This window comes from Dasypus novemcinctus, chromosome 21, assembly GCF_030445035.2.
Source record: "Dasypus novemcinctus isolate mDasNov1 chromosome 21, mDasNov1.1.hap2, whole genome shotgun sequence".
In the NCBI taxonomy this organism is placed as follows: domain Eukaryota; kingdom Metazoa; phylum Chordata; class Mammalia; order Cingulata; family Dasypodidae; genus Dasypus; species Dasypus novemcinctus.
Window position 1 is genome coordinate 16,319,842 of NC_080693.1, and position 17,369 is coordinate 16,337,210.

At 36.7% G+C, this 17,369-nt stretch overlaps 1 protein-coding gene across 21 annotated transcripts in view; it reads right to left on the bottom strand.

Annotated features, from left to right (window-relative positions):
- The window catches only part of NCOR1 (nuclear receptor corepressor 1), a 162,507-nt gene that overhangs the window by 103,712 nt on the left and 41,426 nt on the right, over positions 1-17,369 (bottom strand). For all 21 annotated transcript variants that reach the window (XM_058283396.2, XM_058283402.2, XM_058283392.2 and 18 more), the window contains exons 3-4: positions 11,026-11,159; positions 6,036-6,228 (exon numbers count right to left, since the gene is read on the bottom strand). In XM_058283396.2, the coding sequence (XP_058139379.1) occupies positions 6,036-6,228; positions 11,026-11,159 (327 nt within the window). The remainder of the gene's footprint in view (positions 1-6,035; positions 6,229-11,025; positions 11,160-17,369) is intronic.

Genomic DNA, 17,369 nt, shown 5'->3' on the forward strand with positions numbered 1-17,369 from the left:
AGATTCCCTTAAATGAAAAAATCAATTTTAAAGCATAGCAGAGGTATATGTGCTATTTCTCTATACGGTAGTTCTTTAGAAGCAATTTTCATACACACCCATACCCATATATTGCCTACTAAGGGTTCATATCACTTTTATAGTTTAGTCACTTTAGTCATTATTTTGAAGATCTTAAAACCTATACAGAACGAGGTGGTTAGGTGGCTAGTCAGCCTTTACACTAACAATCCGGGATGATAGCAAATTTCTAGGGAAATAACAGTGTAGCCATTACAAAAGAAAATACCAATTTCTTTGCTATTTCCTTGCATTAGCTTTTCAAGAGGTCTAAACACATGGGCTGGGAAACTGAATTATTACTCCTGGTAAAACCTTGTGTGCCACCCAACTTAATACCTATTACACGGATAAGAGTTCCTATCAAAAAGCTTTCGGGCTTTGCAGAACCAAACCCAAGGCACAGCAGTCAGAGAAATGCCCTGAGGAACTTTTGTTTCTACTAACACTGGGCTTCTACTAACACTGGGCGTAAGCAAAAAAGCAAATCCAAGTCTGAGCCTAGGGATAATTAAGCAAGTCCAGCCACAGCATACACAACAATCTCTTTATGCCAAATACATCATCCAACTGTACCTCCAAATCAAGAGAACTCTAATAGAAAAAGCACCCCCCCCAACACAAACACACTCATCCTAATAATTTCTAATCTGAGGTGAAGATATAAGCAATATTGTAAAACAGATGAGTTTTAAATTAGGGTACTAATTTTCTTTAGGGTATAATGAAGCCTAGAATGAACATAATTCATAGGATTGTAAAACCCTAAAATATATTAAATAACTGAAAAATCAGTAATTCTGTACCAAGAATGCACTTAAGAGATTCCACGTCAATCTTTTTACAAAATACCTTGCTACAGAGATTTCAGCTAAAATACAACATATATATTCCTGAAAAACATTATATTCCACAATATTGTACACTAAATGTAACAGGACTTCTAGGGAAAATTGTAATCCTAATGAAAGTAAAAATGTAGTTCAATCTCTACCTCACTTGTACTCAGCATACAGTCAACCTTTGGTAGCCTTAAACCCTGCAGGCCATGCTTCCTTCTTTAAGATGTCGATCCTTGAGGTCATTTGCTTCCAACAGAAAACAGTTTCATCAAAATAAAAATCAGATTTAGGATATAAGCTTCTTTCTCAATGTTTTTAAAGCAAAAATACAGAGAAAAATGTTTTCAAAGTTTCTTCTTAACACTCAACACTTCACATTTGTGAAAAGATAGCATTTTACTAAACCAGTTACTACTTTCACTAAATGAAGACATTTTTTACGGAATTTTCTAATTTTCTTGAGCTTTTCTTATGTTGCTAAGGCTCTTTAATTGTAAGTCAGCTTGCCGTGGAGAGCTCTGAAGCATTAAAATGCAGGGAACAATCATTTATGAACCACTAAAGCTTCCATGTTATATCACTATCATTCTACCATAAGCCTATGAGCTACTGTTACAGAAGTATGTAGAAACACGGAACACACTATATTCTAATTAAATATTCTGAAAATATCCCCCAGATGATTCCAGTGCATACCCGAAGAACTGCAATTGCAAAATCAATATTTTCCACTGAATTCCATTCTTTTTAAATACTTAACAACAACAACAAAAAACAAATTAGTTCAGTTGTCTGCAATATACAGAATGATGAAAAAAGAGATGTGATCCAAGCCTTCACACCACTTACAATATTGTTTTGGAATATCCAGATAGCTATTTTGGAGAAAGAGAGTTAGATTTCTAACTCATATCTTATATAAAAATAAAAGCCAAATAACAGCAAACATATATATGCAGCTTAAAAGCAAATTGCCAACAGTCTCAAGTGAAAAAAACAAACAAACACTATTCAGTTAATCTTGGGCTCAGGAAGGCCAAAAGGAAAAGAAATTAAAAAAAAAAAAAAGAAAAAAAAAAAGCAGACATTAATAGACCTAAATAAAAAACACAACCTTCTATTTATCAAGAGTAGTAACAATGGATGAACCTGGAGGGCACTATGTTGAGCGACACAAAAGGTCAAATACTATATGATGGTATTACTATGAACCAAATATATTATGTAACATATTGTATGATTCAAAAAAAAGTGTATAGGTGTCTAGTACATTTAACTGAGAAATGTATGTTTTTATTCAACTGTGTTTTCTTTTTAGTTTTTAATTCTTTATATTTTCAATTATTAAATGTACAAAATAAAGTTTTAAAAAAGTAGTAATAAAATTAAAAGGCAAATGATAAAATGGGGAAAAAAACATTGGCAAATCATGAATTCTTAACAATCCAGTATACAATAAAAAATATACCACACTGACAGAAAAATAGTAACATGAAACAACAATTCACAATATGGGAAAGATGAATGACCAATAAACACATGAAAAAATATTAAACATCACTAAAAAGCAAATAAATGTAAGTCAAAAACTCTCTCTTCTCAAACTGACAATTTTTTTCCAACAACTAATAGGTGGTGTCAGTAAGGATGCAAGAGACCTGAACATCCTCATACACTGCTGTCTAGAATAAAAACTGGCCCTACTCTTTTGTAGGGCACTCTGGAAATACCCACCAAAATGCCAACTCTGGCCCATAATTAATTATACTAGTAAGAATTTAACTTAAGTAATTCAGAATGTATACAAAGAATCAGCCTAAAAAAGTACACAACTTTATTATAATGACCAAGTGAGTAACCTAAATGTGTGGCGATTTAAATTATTTTATATCCATATACAGACTGCCAAAAAAACATTAAAAATAGCTATATACTTACTGACACAAAAACAAACTCATGACATATTTAAGCAAAAATAAAAGTAAGCAATATGTATGTACATTGTGAGTATATTAAAATACACAAGTACATTTAACATAAATACTGTAATATTCTTTCATCAATAAGAAAGCTACTACACCCATGCTAAGTGTTAATAATAGGAGGGTTTAAGGGGCATGGGATTTTTCTTTTTTGAGCAAAGAAAATGTTCTAAGTTGACAGCTGATGATGAATGCACAACACTTTAATTATAGTAAGAGCCACTGATTGTACACTCTAGAAGGACTGTATGGTATGTGAATAAAACTGTTTTTAAAATAAATAGGGAGGGAAACGGACTTTGGCCCAGTGGTTAGGGCGTCCGTCTACCATATGGGAGATCTCCGGTTCATACCCCGGGCCTCCTTGACCCGTGTGGAGCTGGCCATGCGCAGCGCTGATGCGCGCAAGGAGTGCCTTGCCACGCAAGGGTGTCCCCCGCGTGGGGGAGCCCCACGCGCAAGGAGTGCGCCCGTGAGGAAAGCCGCCCAGCGTGAAAAGAAAGAGCAGCCTGCCCAGGAACGGCGCCGCCCACACTTCCCGCGCCGCTGACGACAACAGAAGCGGACAAAGAAACAAGACGCAGCAAATAGACACCAAGAACAGACAGACAACCGGGGGAGGGGGGGAAATTAAATAAAATAAATAAATAAATAAATAGGGAGTAGATGTATCTCAAGCAGTTGAGCGCCAGCTTCTCACACGAGAGGACCCAGTTCCTGGTGCCTCCTGAAAGAACAGGAGCAAACAACAAGCAAAACAGAAAAACAAAACAACTCAGGGAAGCTTCCCACATACAAAATCCTAGGTTCAATCTTGGGTGGGCCCCCAATACAATCAGTCAATAAAGTTAAGCAATATGTATAATGCCAAGTACATTAAAATACTAACACACACATAAACACAGAAGAATAAGCACCGAAATATTATCGATGATTTCTAAATGGTGAGATTGCTTACAGGTAACTTTTTCCTTCAGTCTTATCTACTCCTTCTACAAGTGATAGGCCTGGCTTAACAACATAAAAAAATTAAAAAATTAAAGTTAATTCATTTAAAATCCCTATCTCTTGCCCCTATCCCCCAAGCCATTTAAAAAGACTTAGTATTAGTGGGAGGAAATGCCAGGATTAGGAGTAAGGAGGTCAAAGTTTTTAATCCCAACTCAGGAGCAATAGACAGGTCACGTAATTTTCCTTAACATCTATCTCTTTTCTCAACAATAAAATGGAAATAGGGTATACTTAATATCCAACATGTCACATTTTAATGAATAAACTTCCTGTTCAAAAAAAATCTATGGCTATTACATTTCTGATAATTTATTCAGTTAGGAGACATTAGCCACTACATGTTTTTTTTCTTTCTTTTTTTTAAATGCAGCAAAACATTCTTTATAAATCCATAGGTTATGATACTGATATCTCACATTGTGAGGCAGTTCTCAAAACTCTCAGAAGCTTAGCTAATTTTTGGTTTATCACAAATAGTTTTTCCCCACGCAACTTGTTATCTTGAAAAATTTCAAACTTACAGAAAATTTGAAAGAATAGTATAATGGCCACTCATTTATCCTTCACCCAGATTCACCAGTGTTAATATTTTGCTGTATATGTTTTCTTTTGTCTCTCTCTCTCTCTCTCTCACACACACACACACACACACACACACACACTCTCTCTCTCTCTCTCTCTCTCTCTCTCTTTTTAGGGAGTGGGGCTAAACTATTTGAATATAAGTTGTAGACATATTCCCTACTTTTTTCTTTAAAGATACACAGATCACACAAAATGCTACATTATAAAATATAAGAGGTTCCCATATACCCCACTCCCCACACCCCCCACTCCTCCCTCATCAACAACTTCTTTCATTAGCATGGTACATTCACTGCATTTGATGAGTACATTTTGGAGCATTGCTACACAGCATGGATTATAGTTTATGTTGTAGTTTACACTCTCTCCCAGTCCATTCGGTGGGTTATGGCAGGATATACAATGTCCTGCATCTGTCTTTGCAGTATTATTCAGGACATCTCCAAGTCCCAAAAATGCTCCAATATCATACTTTTTTTACCTCTCCCTGCCTTCAGCAACTGCAACGGTCACTGTCTCCACATCAATGATTTAAATCACTTTCAACACATAGAAATTCACAGAGAATGTACTAATATTTATCTGATATTAGGGTGGAAAGGGCCATAGGCATAAAGGTAAACAAACTTTATGAGAAAGAAGATTTGACAACAAAAACTTTAGTATATTCAAAGTAATACGTGAAACTTAGACAAAAGGAAACTGATAAAAAAATATTAACATGTGAGAGTAAAGAGAGTAATATTTAATTTTTACAAATTATTTTATTCCTTCTAAAATATTTATTTATTCAGTACTTGAATCTACTAAGTACCAGGTACTTGCTAACCTGCAGATTTAATAAGCAAAAGAGATTTTTAAAAAGGTAAACAAAGCAACAAAACAAAGGCATAATATACAAACATGCATTTCACAAAAGAAGAAATGCAAAAGATAAATAGGGGTAAGATTCAATCTGAACAGAATTCTCATAAATTTACAATACACTTTTTAAAATGTTACAAAATACAGCTAAAGATTAAAGATAGCTATCTCCAAGTTATAGAATTACATATAATTTCCCCCCCGTATTTTCCAAGTTTTCTATAAGAAATAAATAGAAACAAAAATTGCTTTTCTATATAAAAGCTCTAGGCACAGTCAAGCCTACCTAAAATGTTTTCTCCCAAGTAGCAAGTTAACAGATACCTAACGAATTTAAGTGGCTTATTTAAAATTTAATTAAAATTTAAACAAAATTGTGGAAGTCTTCAGTTTCTCTGATTATATTTTCTAACCCAGCAAGTCAATACCAATATGCTTAAAAATTACTCAATAGCAATTTTTCTTACTCCAGTCCTCAGACTGTTTTCACAAATCAAAAAGTCAGATGTGTTGCCTTTAAAAGTCAGAGCACTAAGTCGGTGGCTTTTAGTTTAACAAAATTGGCACTGTCCCATAGCACTAACCTTTATGGACTGGCCTAACTGGACTTTCCTTCAGGCGCTATGTCTGAATATGGCTAAATAAACACTACAGACCTACAACTCCACAGATTAAGAGCCCAAATATTTACCTTTTTAGCATCCGCAGAAGACCTCAAGCCCTCTGGCAGTGAGTGCACTAAAGGCAGGACGGCAGCACTGACACGCTGAAAGTGGGAATCGGAAACCTGCTCCAGGCGAGGTCGCTTAGATTCCAGGGAATCGTGGTCCACTGGGGATGGGCCTGGGTGGAACTGTTCATATCCAGTTCTCCTTTCTTGAGGCCTGGTCCAGACAAAGAAAATAAACACTTAAAAATTTTAAGTGATGCACAACTTCCCTGCTAAAATTCCTTGGTTGGATTTTGAAATAAATGAAAAATCTCTGCTTACTTTCAAAGTGAATCCCTGCCCTCTCCCCCACCCCCAAAAATATATATGCTCTACTATCTGGTAAACTTCTAATTCTAAAAAACAAAGTTGCTTGGGTTGAGGTAGGGGATGGGGTAACAAGCAACCTAGAAGTAAAAAGCATAACAGAAGATTTCAACTTGCAGAAAAGAATATCCATAAAATCTTTTCAAATCAATGTTACCTGTAACAGTTAAATACAGGATAATTTGGACAAGAGCCATGATATTTCAACCAAAAACAAAAACAAGTAGGGGGAGAAAATCTCCTAGCTATTGCTATACGGAAGGATGAGAGACAGGCCCTAGGTCAGAGTTGTGTAGTATCATGAAGACCTAAGGACAAGCCTCTTAACTGGGGAATTCAGCAGATTCCGACTCATCATTCTGACCCACCAAGCATGTATTCTGTCTAGTTTCCCTAAGAGGAAAGACTCTTGAACTTCAAGATTCTTTTATTTTTTTACATGATAAACTGGACAGAGTACTGTTTATTAGTGTTCAATTTGATTTTTTCTTTTTCTACCAATGTATTTACATTTTACTTTATGGCCAAGCTTTAAATTAACATCTCCCAAAGCAATATTTCATTGAAAAGATCACCACTGGATTTCATTTTTTAGGACAGATGATAAAATAAACCCTACTGTCTACAGAATTATTATTTACTTCAAAATCTGAAATTTCATTCATGGCATAGAATCCCATTATCTTCTTAAAATTCACATGCAGGTTAATTCTTAAAATCATTAATAAGAAAGAGTAGCCTAAGAAATAAAGGGAGGGAAGCAGATTTGGCTCAACTGATAGAGCGTCCGCCTACCACATAGGAGGTCTACAGTTCAAACCCAGGGCCTCCTGACCCGTGTGGTGAGCTGGCCCATGTGTAGCGCTGATGTGTGCAAGGAGTGCCGTGCCAAACAGTGGTGTCCCCCACGTAGGGGAGCCCTAAGCACAAGAAGTGTGCCTTGTAAGGAGAGCTGCCCGAAGCGAAAAAAGTGCAGCCCACCCAGGAGTGGTGCCGCACACTAGAGCTGACGCAGCAAGATGATGGAACAAAAAAAGAGACGCAGTTTCCCAGTGCCGCTGACAAGAATACAAGCGAACACAGAAGAACACTCAGCAAATGGACACAGAGAGCCAACAACTGGGGGGGGGGGGGGGAGAAGAGGAGAGAAATAAATTAAAAAAAAAAAAAGAAATAAAGGGAGATCTCAAACACAGGTATAAAAATTTATATCAGATTACTACAAATTCAAAGGGTGGTTTATGCTTTTTTCACCACTCTTTTCCATTTACTCAAGCAGCTGCACTCTCGCTCAACTCCCCATCATTTTATTCAAATGCCTCATCAATTACTAAGGACAGCAACAACCACCCATTGCCAGAAACAAAGAAAATTTTTCAGACATATGTTGGCCCAATCTGCTACATCTTATGCCTACTCCTTACTTCTCCAAACTCTCCACTCTCTTGGTTTCTGGGGTATTATATTCCCTAGCTGTCACAATCAACTTTCAGATTCTTAAAATCCATATACACTTTTCTTACGTTGAACTACCAGACAGTGAGCCTGTGGCTCTCCCTTCCCTTCTTCCCCTTTCACAATTGCTCTTCCCTTTCTCTCTCTCTCTCTTTTTTTTTTTTTTTTACAAAAGAAAAACATGCTTCTCACCCTTCCTGGATCTTACAGTGGAACACTGTTCCCGTGAGGTGGAAACACCTCCAGAGCAGTAAAAAAACAAAGTGAACCAAAATGAAACGAACCCTTTTGATGCCAATATAGTTCATAATGTTTTGCTTTGAACGAAACTGAACAAAATTTGCCTTAAACCAAAGTTGTTAACTGATATTTTAATCTTATATCAGTATGTGATTTCTGGCATATAATTCAAAAGAAATCATTTTTGTGAACGAGGTTCCTCGGCATTTTCGCCTCCACCCATCTTACAATAAGCAATATTCCAAAAACAGCCTCATGTATCTCAATCTCATTAAGGGATGCAATTCTATGAAATTTTACATATGTTTAATAAATTCATTTCTCATTTCATTAAATGACTTGTTTTGATCAATCATACAATAATAATAATTATTATAATGATATTTCAACCCAGAAGTGTTTTTTTTTAAGATAAGACACTTTATGGACATAGAAAATTTTCATCTATTTTTATTATTGTATGATAGGTTGATTAATAAAAGACTTTGAAAAATAAAAGCATATCACATCAGGGTAAAGGTTATGAAAAGAGAAGGAATATGAGTTTCAGGAGAAAAATAAACAATGAAGAAGCTGTGACTATTAAGGACAAGTCTGTTCATATATAGTACTGTTTTAAACCAATGATGAGCTTCAAATCCTTGTGGTATTTACTCTCCATTGGATAATTTTTTTAAAGTATTGCAGCAAATTAATTTTTTTAAAAAAGTACTGTAGCAGTTTTATTGTAAAATGTCAATTTTCAATGACAAATTATATCCTTTACTCTGTGGTAGAAAGAAATGAACCCCAATTTGGACATGTTCTTGGTCCGCATTCTATGGGTGTGGAGCCATGGAAATAGATCTCTTGAAGATCTTACATCAGTTAAGGTGTGGCCCAGCTGAATCAGGTTTAATCCAGATACCTAGAGTCTTTAGAAGCAGAGTGAAATTCAGACAGAGAGAGCTTCAGGAAAAAGCCAGAAGTCAATGAAACCCTGAGAAGAAAGGAGAAGACATCACCATGTGACAGAAAAGCTAAGGACCAAGAATCCAGGCAGTCAGCCCCAAACACCAGCCTTCATGTCTTATCACATGTTGAATGGTCTTCATTTGTCCCCCATATTTATTCACTTCATTCTAATTGCTTTAATCTTTGTCTTCTTTGGATGAAAATCAAGACTTTTTTTCATAGCAGGTATGACTTTTAACCACACCAATTTTATTCCTTGTTCCTTCTCATTTTACATGTTGAATTTATAATGGTGGCATTTTTCTCTCCCTTGGCTGTCTTATCATTTTGTTTTTGAAGACTTCGTATCTTAAGTTCTTTTGTAGTGCACAGTGCTCATAAGGCAGGTTCTTGGTTTATATTTTCATACACAAAGGGCGCTTTATTCCTGCCACACTGTGTTGCTTCCTTTAATTTCTTTTCCAGGATACATTTGCCTTGTTCACCCCATTCTCCTCCTGTTGTGCTCAGCTCCACTGAGGGCAGCCCATTGCTGACTTTCTCTCAGTTATGGAACAGTGAGTGGATTGTCCTTGGCTGTTCACACTTTGCCTGGCATGTGTCTGTCTTCTCCCTGAGCTACAGAGGGAGGACTGGACGTGACTTTCTATATATTCTTCTACAGTCTCAGGGGGCAGTAGAGTGGAGAAAGAGTGAATATTTGGCAAGGCTGCCAAAGCCTTTGCTCACGACCCTGGCCCACTCCACCAGCCAGACATGAAAACTACTGCCAAGAGCTCTGGCTCATCACTCTGGAAAACGGCACACTGTGTCGGCCCTCCCTGCAGCTGCTGAGAGACCCAGACAGCATCATGGGGATTCTAAGCAAACCATTCACCACTCCCTCCCCACCATGTTTAAATTTTCTCAAACTAGGGTGTACTCGTGAGAAATCTTAGCATTTTACTGATTCTATTTCTTTTCCCAACACTGCTTCTTTGAGACTGGGAGTAGGGAACAGGAGGTCAAGTCATGAAAGAGTTTTCTCACGCATTCCTTGAGTGCCAGTTTTCCAAGTTTATGGTACTAGCTGTATACCTTTCCTTGTTTATACAGGGTACATATAGCCTTTTTCTTTTTTTAAACTATTTTGAATATTTTGCTAGGTATTGGGGGAGAGTGATCTGAATGGTCTCCACAACCTTTACTAGGAAATATTCTCTATAATGATTTTTTAATGTAGTCAAATCATTTCAAATGTTTTATTATCTTAAAACCTAAGTAGTAAATATATTTTTAACATAGGAAACCAGGTTCCGTATGAAACTGCCAAAGCAAAAACAGCTAGAAAAGTGATTTAATAAAGGTAGCTATATTTTAAAGTATTTTAGATTATGAGTAAGAATGGAGTAAAAGAAAGCAGAGATGTAAGGACATAGGGGAAAAGAAAGAACTGATAGGATGCCTACCACGTGAAGGACCACATTACCTGATAGAGAACTTATTCTCCCATGAGGACAATTCCATTTATAGCCACATTTATACAGGTGAGAAAACTAAGGCTTGAAGAGTTTAAATCAGTGATCGGCAATGCTGGCTACAAACTGAAATCACTGGGGAAAGTTTAGAACCATACTAATATCTGGGCCCAACCCAAGACTAACTTAACAGTTCTAAGATGGGACTTGGGCACCAATTTTTAAAGGCTCCTCAGGCAGCCCAAGCTGTAACAGGCAGCCCAAGCTGAGACCACCACAGCCACAGAGCTGACGAGAATTCAGAACCAGGTCCAACCGACATCCTACTCAGTAAAATTCATTCTCAAACGAGAACAAGTGTTAAGAGTTTGATAACCATTATGGCAACTATTCTAAAGGAGCTTTATTTAAAAAGCTCAAAATACATACCATAAATGACTACTTATAGCTCAGTTAATAAGACAATTTATAGTTGTCTATATGTACACACACCTGAATACTCACAGTCCTAGATGGAAACACAGAAGGAACCCCATTACCTGTCAGAACCTGGGTGAAATTCTGAAAGCAGAGAAGGTCGTCTACGCAGCTGTTGTTGCTGCTGCTGCTGTAAGAGCTGTGATGCCTGACTGACTTCCAGATGAGAAGAACGATAATCAGGGACTGCAAATTCCTAGTATTAAAATAATCAAAAATTAATCAGTAATCAAAAAGTGAACAGCATCACGAAATCAAACCAAACATAATTGCACAAGGGTAGCTATCAGTCACTAAATATGGAACAAAACATCAATGATGATTTCAATTCCTCATTGATCTAATTCTTCCCAATTACCCTAAAGCAATCAACATTTGACTGTATATCATTCAAAACAATTCAAAATGAAATTTCAAGGGCAATCTAAATTCGATTCATTCCTCTAATAGCATTTACAGAAACTCCCAATCTATATTATTCATATAAGTAAAATCTCAAAATCATGTGTTCAATACTGAATTCAGAAAGACATTTCAATCTTAAATTCAAAATGAGAAAGGTAGAGGTCACAGAGGTGTGAGATCATCTAGTTAAATCCATGTATATTCTACAAATGAAGAATTAGAAGCCGAGAGAATCAATGTAATACACTGCCTCCTATATTTTTTGTTGTTGATTTTTTCCAAAAGGCATCTTTTCAAAGAAATCTATGCTACCATCTCAATACACAGAATTACCCACCTGACCCAGCAATTCCACTCCTAGGAAATACCCAAGAGAATGAAAAGCAAATGTTTGTAATAATTTAAAAGTTAGGGAGCAGGTATAGCTCAGTACTTGAGGACCTGGTTCCCATGTACAAGGTCCTGAGTACAATCCCCAGTACTTCATTTTTTAAGAAAATGTAAGTGTTTTATAACAGATGAATAGGCAAAGCTTGGTGAATTAATAAAATGGAATGTCATTAAGCAACGAAGTAAATAAACAGAGGCACACATATCAAAATCTCAAAAACATAATGTTTACTGCAAAACAGCAAGGTGTGCAAACATATTTGTGGTAAGATTCATATAAAAAAATTTTTTAAAAACCTGTTATGTGCTGTTTAAACAAAAAATACAAAGAGATACAAATTCAGGATAGAAATTAATTCTTAGGGAGTGAGGAATGAGACAAACACAGGTTTCTCATTGTTTTATAATTTCATTTCAAAGCTGGGTGGTATAAACATGTGCCATTTATTACATTATTTATATTTCATAATGTCATATGTATCTCATAATTAAAATTCAATTCTATTTTTCCATTTATGTAGGGATGATTCAACACACAATTAACATAAACACACACATTCCTTAGTATACAGAATACCTTCTGGGATTATAACTTTATAAGAAAATTCACACTTTAAGGGAAATGGTTAACACAAATAATCAAATTCAGTATCTTTCCCTTATTACTCAAGGCCAAGTCTCCTCTTTTGCCCTTTTAAAAAAATAAAATTTATTAGGGATACTCAATCAAATACTTAAACAAAATACTGCATTTGTATATTACTTATGGCAGAAATACAAAGAGGGAAGTTATTAGTAGTTTATTCCTAATCTGTGTGCAGGGAAAGTTCAGTGTTGTGTCCTCATTGCAGATTCTGAATCATAAAAACCACAGCCCTGCCTCCTAATTGGAAGGGTTGTCTGCTATTTAAAAGGGCCCAGAAGTCAGGCAGAATAATCAGTAGCTTTTTCTGAACTAAAAGAACTTTTTCTGGGATAAAAAGTAAGAAGGTGGGGGCCTGTATATTAAGGTATTAGTAACAATAACTTACATGAAATCTTACTCTGTTTTACAACCAAAGGACATAAGTACACCAAATTATGAGAACTGGGAAAAAAGCACGTAAGTTCATTAAAATCTTGAACACAAATGTTCATAGCAGCATTATTCATCCTGGCCAAAAATTCCAAACAACCCAAATGTCCATCAACCAATTAGTGAATAAACAAAATGGTACAGCCATACTATGGACTATTAACCAGCCATAAAAAGTAATGCTACAAGAGGAAGCTTGAAAACATTACCCTTAATTAAAGAAGCCAGACACTGAATGCTACCATATTGCATGATTCTATTTATATTAAATGTCTAGAGACACAGATAAGTGGTTGCCAGGTAATGGGGCAGTAGGGGGAATAGGAACTAACTGCTAATAGGTATGGGGTGTCCTTTTGGGATAACAAAAATGTTCTGGAATTAGATGGTGATGAAGGTTGCACAACACAGTAAATATGCTAAAAATTACTGAATTTTATACTTTAAAATTGTGAATTATGTTTCAATTTAAAAGTTTTTAAAAATTATAAACAGATCAATTTGAGCTGTTCATGCTTAAACATAAGGTACGTAAGGTCCAGAAACTTTCTCTATAAGCAGGTAACAGTAAAACATAATTCATACATAGTCCAAGAAGAAATTTCAGATAGAATTGAAAATATAATCAAGAAAAACAAAATACTTAAGAAAAGCCACAGCCATTTTTTTTAAGACGCCAAAACTCAAAAAATAAGGAATTTATACCCAAGGAAATTGGTAAAGATATAACTAACAGCAAAGAGAAAACAAAGAAATTAAAAATTTGACTACTGAAAGTACACAATAGAACACAGTTGAAGAACAAATTAAAGATAAGACAGACCTGAGGAAGTCTCTCAGCGTACAGTAATGCACAAAGATACTGAAACTACAGAGAAGAGGTAAAAATAGGAGCAAGAATAAAAATTTCCAGCATCCAATATCCAGAGGTGAGAGACAATACCCTAACAAATAATAAAACAGCACTTCTCAGAAGACATAGTCCTCAGATTTAAAAGGGCTTAAGAAAAAAGCAGGATAAATGTAAAAGATAATCCATACTGGACACATCAAAATTTCAGAAAACCAAGGAAAGAGAGAAAACTAACTGAAGTTCTAAGAAATAAAAATTAGATCTCCTACAAAGTATCAGACTCCTCATCAGCAACCTGGTATGGAAGGAAACAGAGAAACAACATATTCCAAGTTCAAAGGAAAACGATGACCCCAAAAATTCAATACCCAGATCATCATTCCAATTTTTTGACTACAAACTTTTCAGCACAAAAACTTAGAAAATTTACCAACCACCGGCTCTGACAGAACTTCTAGAAGATGGACCAGTAACAAAATACTCCAAGAGTAAGGAGTGAGACACAAGAAGCAACAGTGCACTTCAGCTTCATCTATGAGGAGGTAACTCTGTCCAGCAGTACCTTCCCACAGTAAAAAGCCAGAAAATTGGACAAAATGTAGGAACTATTATCAGACATTGGAAAATAAGTAGCACAAAACCTGACCTCTCTAAGAGAAATTAAACAAAGTTAAGTGAGCCCTCCAAATTCCAGGCTTTCTGCCCAGAAGTGATTTCCAGATTGTGGCTCTGGAAAGAATCCTAAATGATCTTGGTGATTAAAGAAGAAAGGTACAAGTTTGGGGAGGCCAGAGAGAATTTCTGGAGAAGACTTCCAGGACAAAGGGAATTACATAGAGAAAGATTTCTTAAAGTTTGAACTTGGGACTCCTTAAGTCTTCAGTTGAATTTCAATCTATAAATTCAATGAGAGAAATGTCACAAGGCTGGTCTAAGAAGAACTTCTAGGGAAAGAACAATTAGGGTGAACTACAAAACAATTCCCAGTGCTCACACAGGACTGGATCTCATTCAAATTCCCTCCAACTAGAGTAAAGAGGCTTCATGGAATATAAGGGCCTTTTAGTAGATACACCAGGAAAGACAAACTTAGACCTAAAATAAAGTGTACTCTAGACTTGCCCCAACAGAATTTTTAAAAACTAGCCTCAAAAGTAACTTAATTGTCTACTAGAAGGACTCCAGAATTCTTTAAAATTAAAAAAGGATTTTAAAAAAAATTTAATTCTCCCCTCCCCTTGTTGTTTACGCTCCTTGTCTGATCTCTGTGTCTGTTCGTTGTGTACTCGTCATTTTAGGAAGCACCAGGAATCAAACCCAGGACGTCACATGTGGGAGGGAGGTGCCCAATGGTTTGAGCCACTTCCGCTCCCCTCAACATTCTTTAAAGGAATACAACATAAGGTAGAATTAAAATAAGAAAAACTCACAAAGTTCATATTCCAAAATTATTAAACATATGAAGGAAAAATCAATTAAAAGGGAAGTGGCTGTGGCTCAATCAGATGAGCTCCCGACTACCATATGGGAGGCCCTCGGTTCCTGGCATGCTGCGGAGCACCGCCCAGCCCCGCGGAGAGCCGACTCAGCAAGGTGATGCAACAAAAAGAAGGGAGACAAGCGAGAACACAGAACATCCCGCAGTGAATGGATGCAGAGAGCAGACAGCAAGCAAGCTGCAAAGGGGGAGGGGAAATAAAAGAAATAAATACAGGCACAGAGGAACGTACAGCAAATGGACACAGACAGCAGACAGCATGCAAAAAGCCGCAAAGGGGGTGGGTATAAAAAAATCAATAAAAAAAAATTACTAAAATTGGAATGTGGAATGAATAGAGAAGGACATTAAGACAACTATCAAAATTATCATTCAACTGCTCAAGAGTATTTTATAAAACACATGAGAAGAATGAAAGAAACTGAGGATATAAAAAAGAACCATATGGGGAAGCAGATATGACACAAGCAATTGGGCTCCCGTCATAGGGGAGGTCCAGAGTTTGACTCCCAGGGCCTCTTCGTGAAGGGAAGTTGGCCCGTGCGGCAAGCTGGCCCAAGCAGACAGCTGGCCCGTGCAGAGTGCTGGCCCACGCGGCAAGCTGGCCTGAGCAGAGAGCTGGTGCAGCAAGACGACACAATAAAAAGAGACACAGCAGATTTAGGGAGCTGAGCCAAGAGACTGAGCACCTCTAACCCACTCCAGAAGGTCCCAAGATCAGTTCCCGGGGCCATCTAAAAAGAAGACAAGCAGACAGGGAGGAGGGGGGCAAAAATAAATAAATAAATCTTTAAAAAAATAAAAAATAAAAAGGAAACCTATGGAACTTTGGAAAATGAAAAATCCAACATCTGCGATGAAAATTACAATGCATGAGATTAACAGCAGGTTGAAAACTAGAGAAGAAATGATCACTGAACTGCAAGACATAGTAAAATGAAACAAATGCATAAAAAATAGAGTAACAAAATGAACAGAGGATCAATGACCTATAGGATAATATGAAATATCAGTAATGGAGTTCCCAGCAGTAAACAAGGAGGGAGAGGAAACAGAAAAATTTCTGAAGAAATAATGGCCAAAAATTGCCCAAATTTCATGAAAACTATAAATCCACGGAAGCAAGCAGTGAATGTCAAGAATGATAACATATATTCAAAAAGCATTCCAAAGGCACATGATAATAATCAAAATGCTGAAAGCCAGTGATAAAAAGAAAAATCTTCAAAGTAACCAGAGTACAGAAAGACTGTTCACATATAACAGAACAAAGATAAAAATTACCACAGACTTCTAGTCAGAAACCATACAAGCTGAAATACAATGAAATGACCTTTCAAAGTGCTGAAAGAAACTGTCAACTTAAAATTCTATATCCAATGAAAGCATCCTTCAAAAATGCAACTGAGAGGAAACGGACTTTGGCCCAGTGGTTAGGGCGTCCGTCTACCACATGGGAGGTCCGCGGTTCAATCCCCGGGCCTCCTTGACCCGTGTGGAGCTGGCCCATGCGCAGTGCTGATGCGCGCAAGGAGTGCCGTGCTACACAGGGGTGTCCCCCGCATAGGGGAGCCCCACGCGCAAGGAGTGGGCCCATAAGGAGAGCCGCCCAGCGCGAAGGAGGGAGCAGCCTGCCCAGGAATGGCGCCGCCCACACTTCCGGTGCCGCTGACGACAACAGAAGCGGACAAAGAAACAAGACGCAGAAAAAAGACACAGAAAACAGACAACCGGGGGAGGGGAGGGGAATTAAATAAATAAAAATAAATCTTTAAAAAAAAAAAAATGCAACTGAAATAAAAACTTCTGAGGCAAATAAAAGCCGAGAGAACCTGCTGCAAAAAGACTTGTACTAAAAGAATTTAAGTTCTTCAGGCAAAAAGTGTTATCAGAAGGAAACTTGGGTAAGGAATGAAGGCTGCCAGATATCTGTGGGCAAATTACAGAAGGAAAAAGCAGTAAAATAGCAGAAACCGATGAAAGAGAAAAAGAAAAGATTGAAAAAGAATGAAACCAAAAGCTATGTCTTTAAGGAAAAGAAATGATTAAATTGATAAAACCCTAGACAGATTGATAGACAAAGAAAAAAAGGAAAAAAATCTTATTAACATCAGGAATGAAAGAGAGAACATTATAATAGATCTTACGATGCTGACAGGATGAAGAAATATTATGACAGTAAATG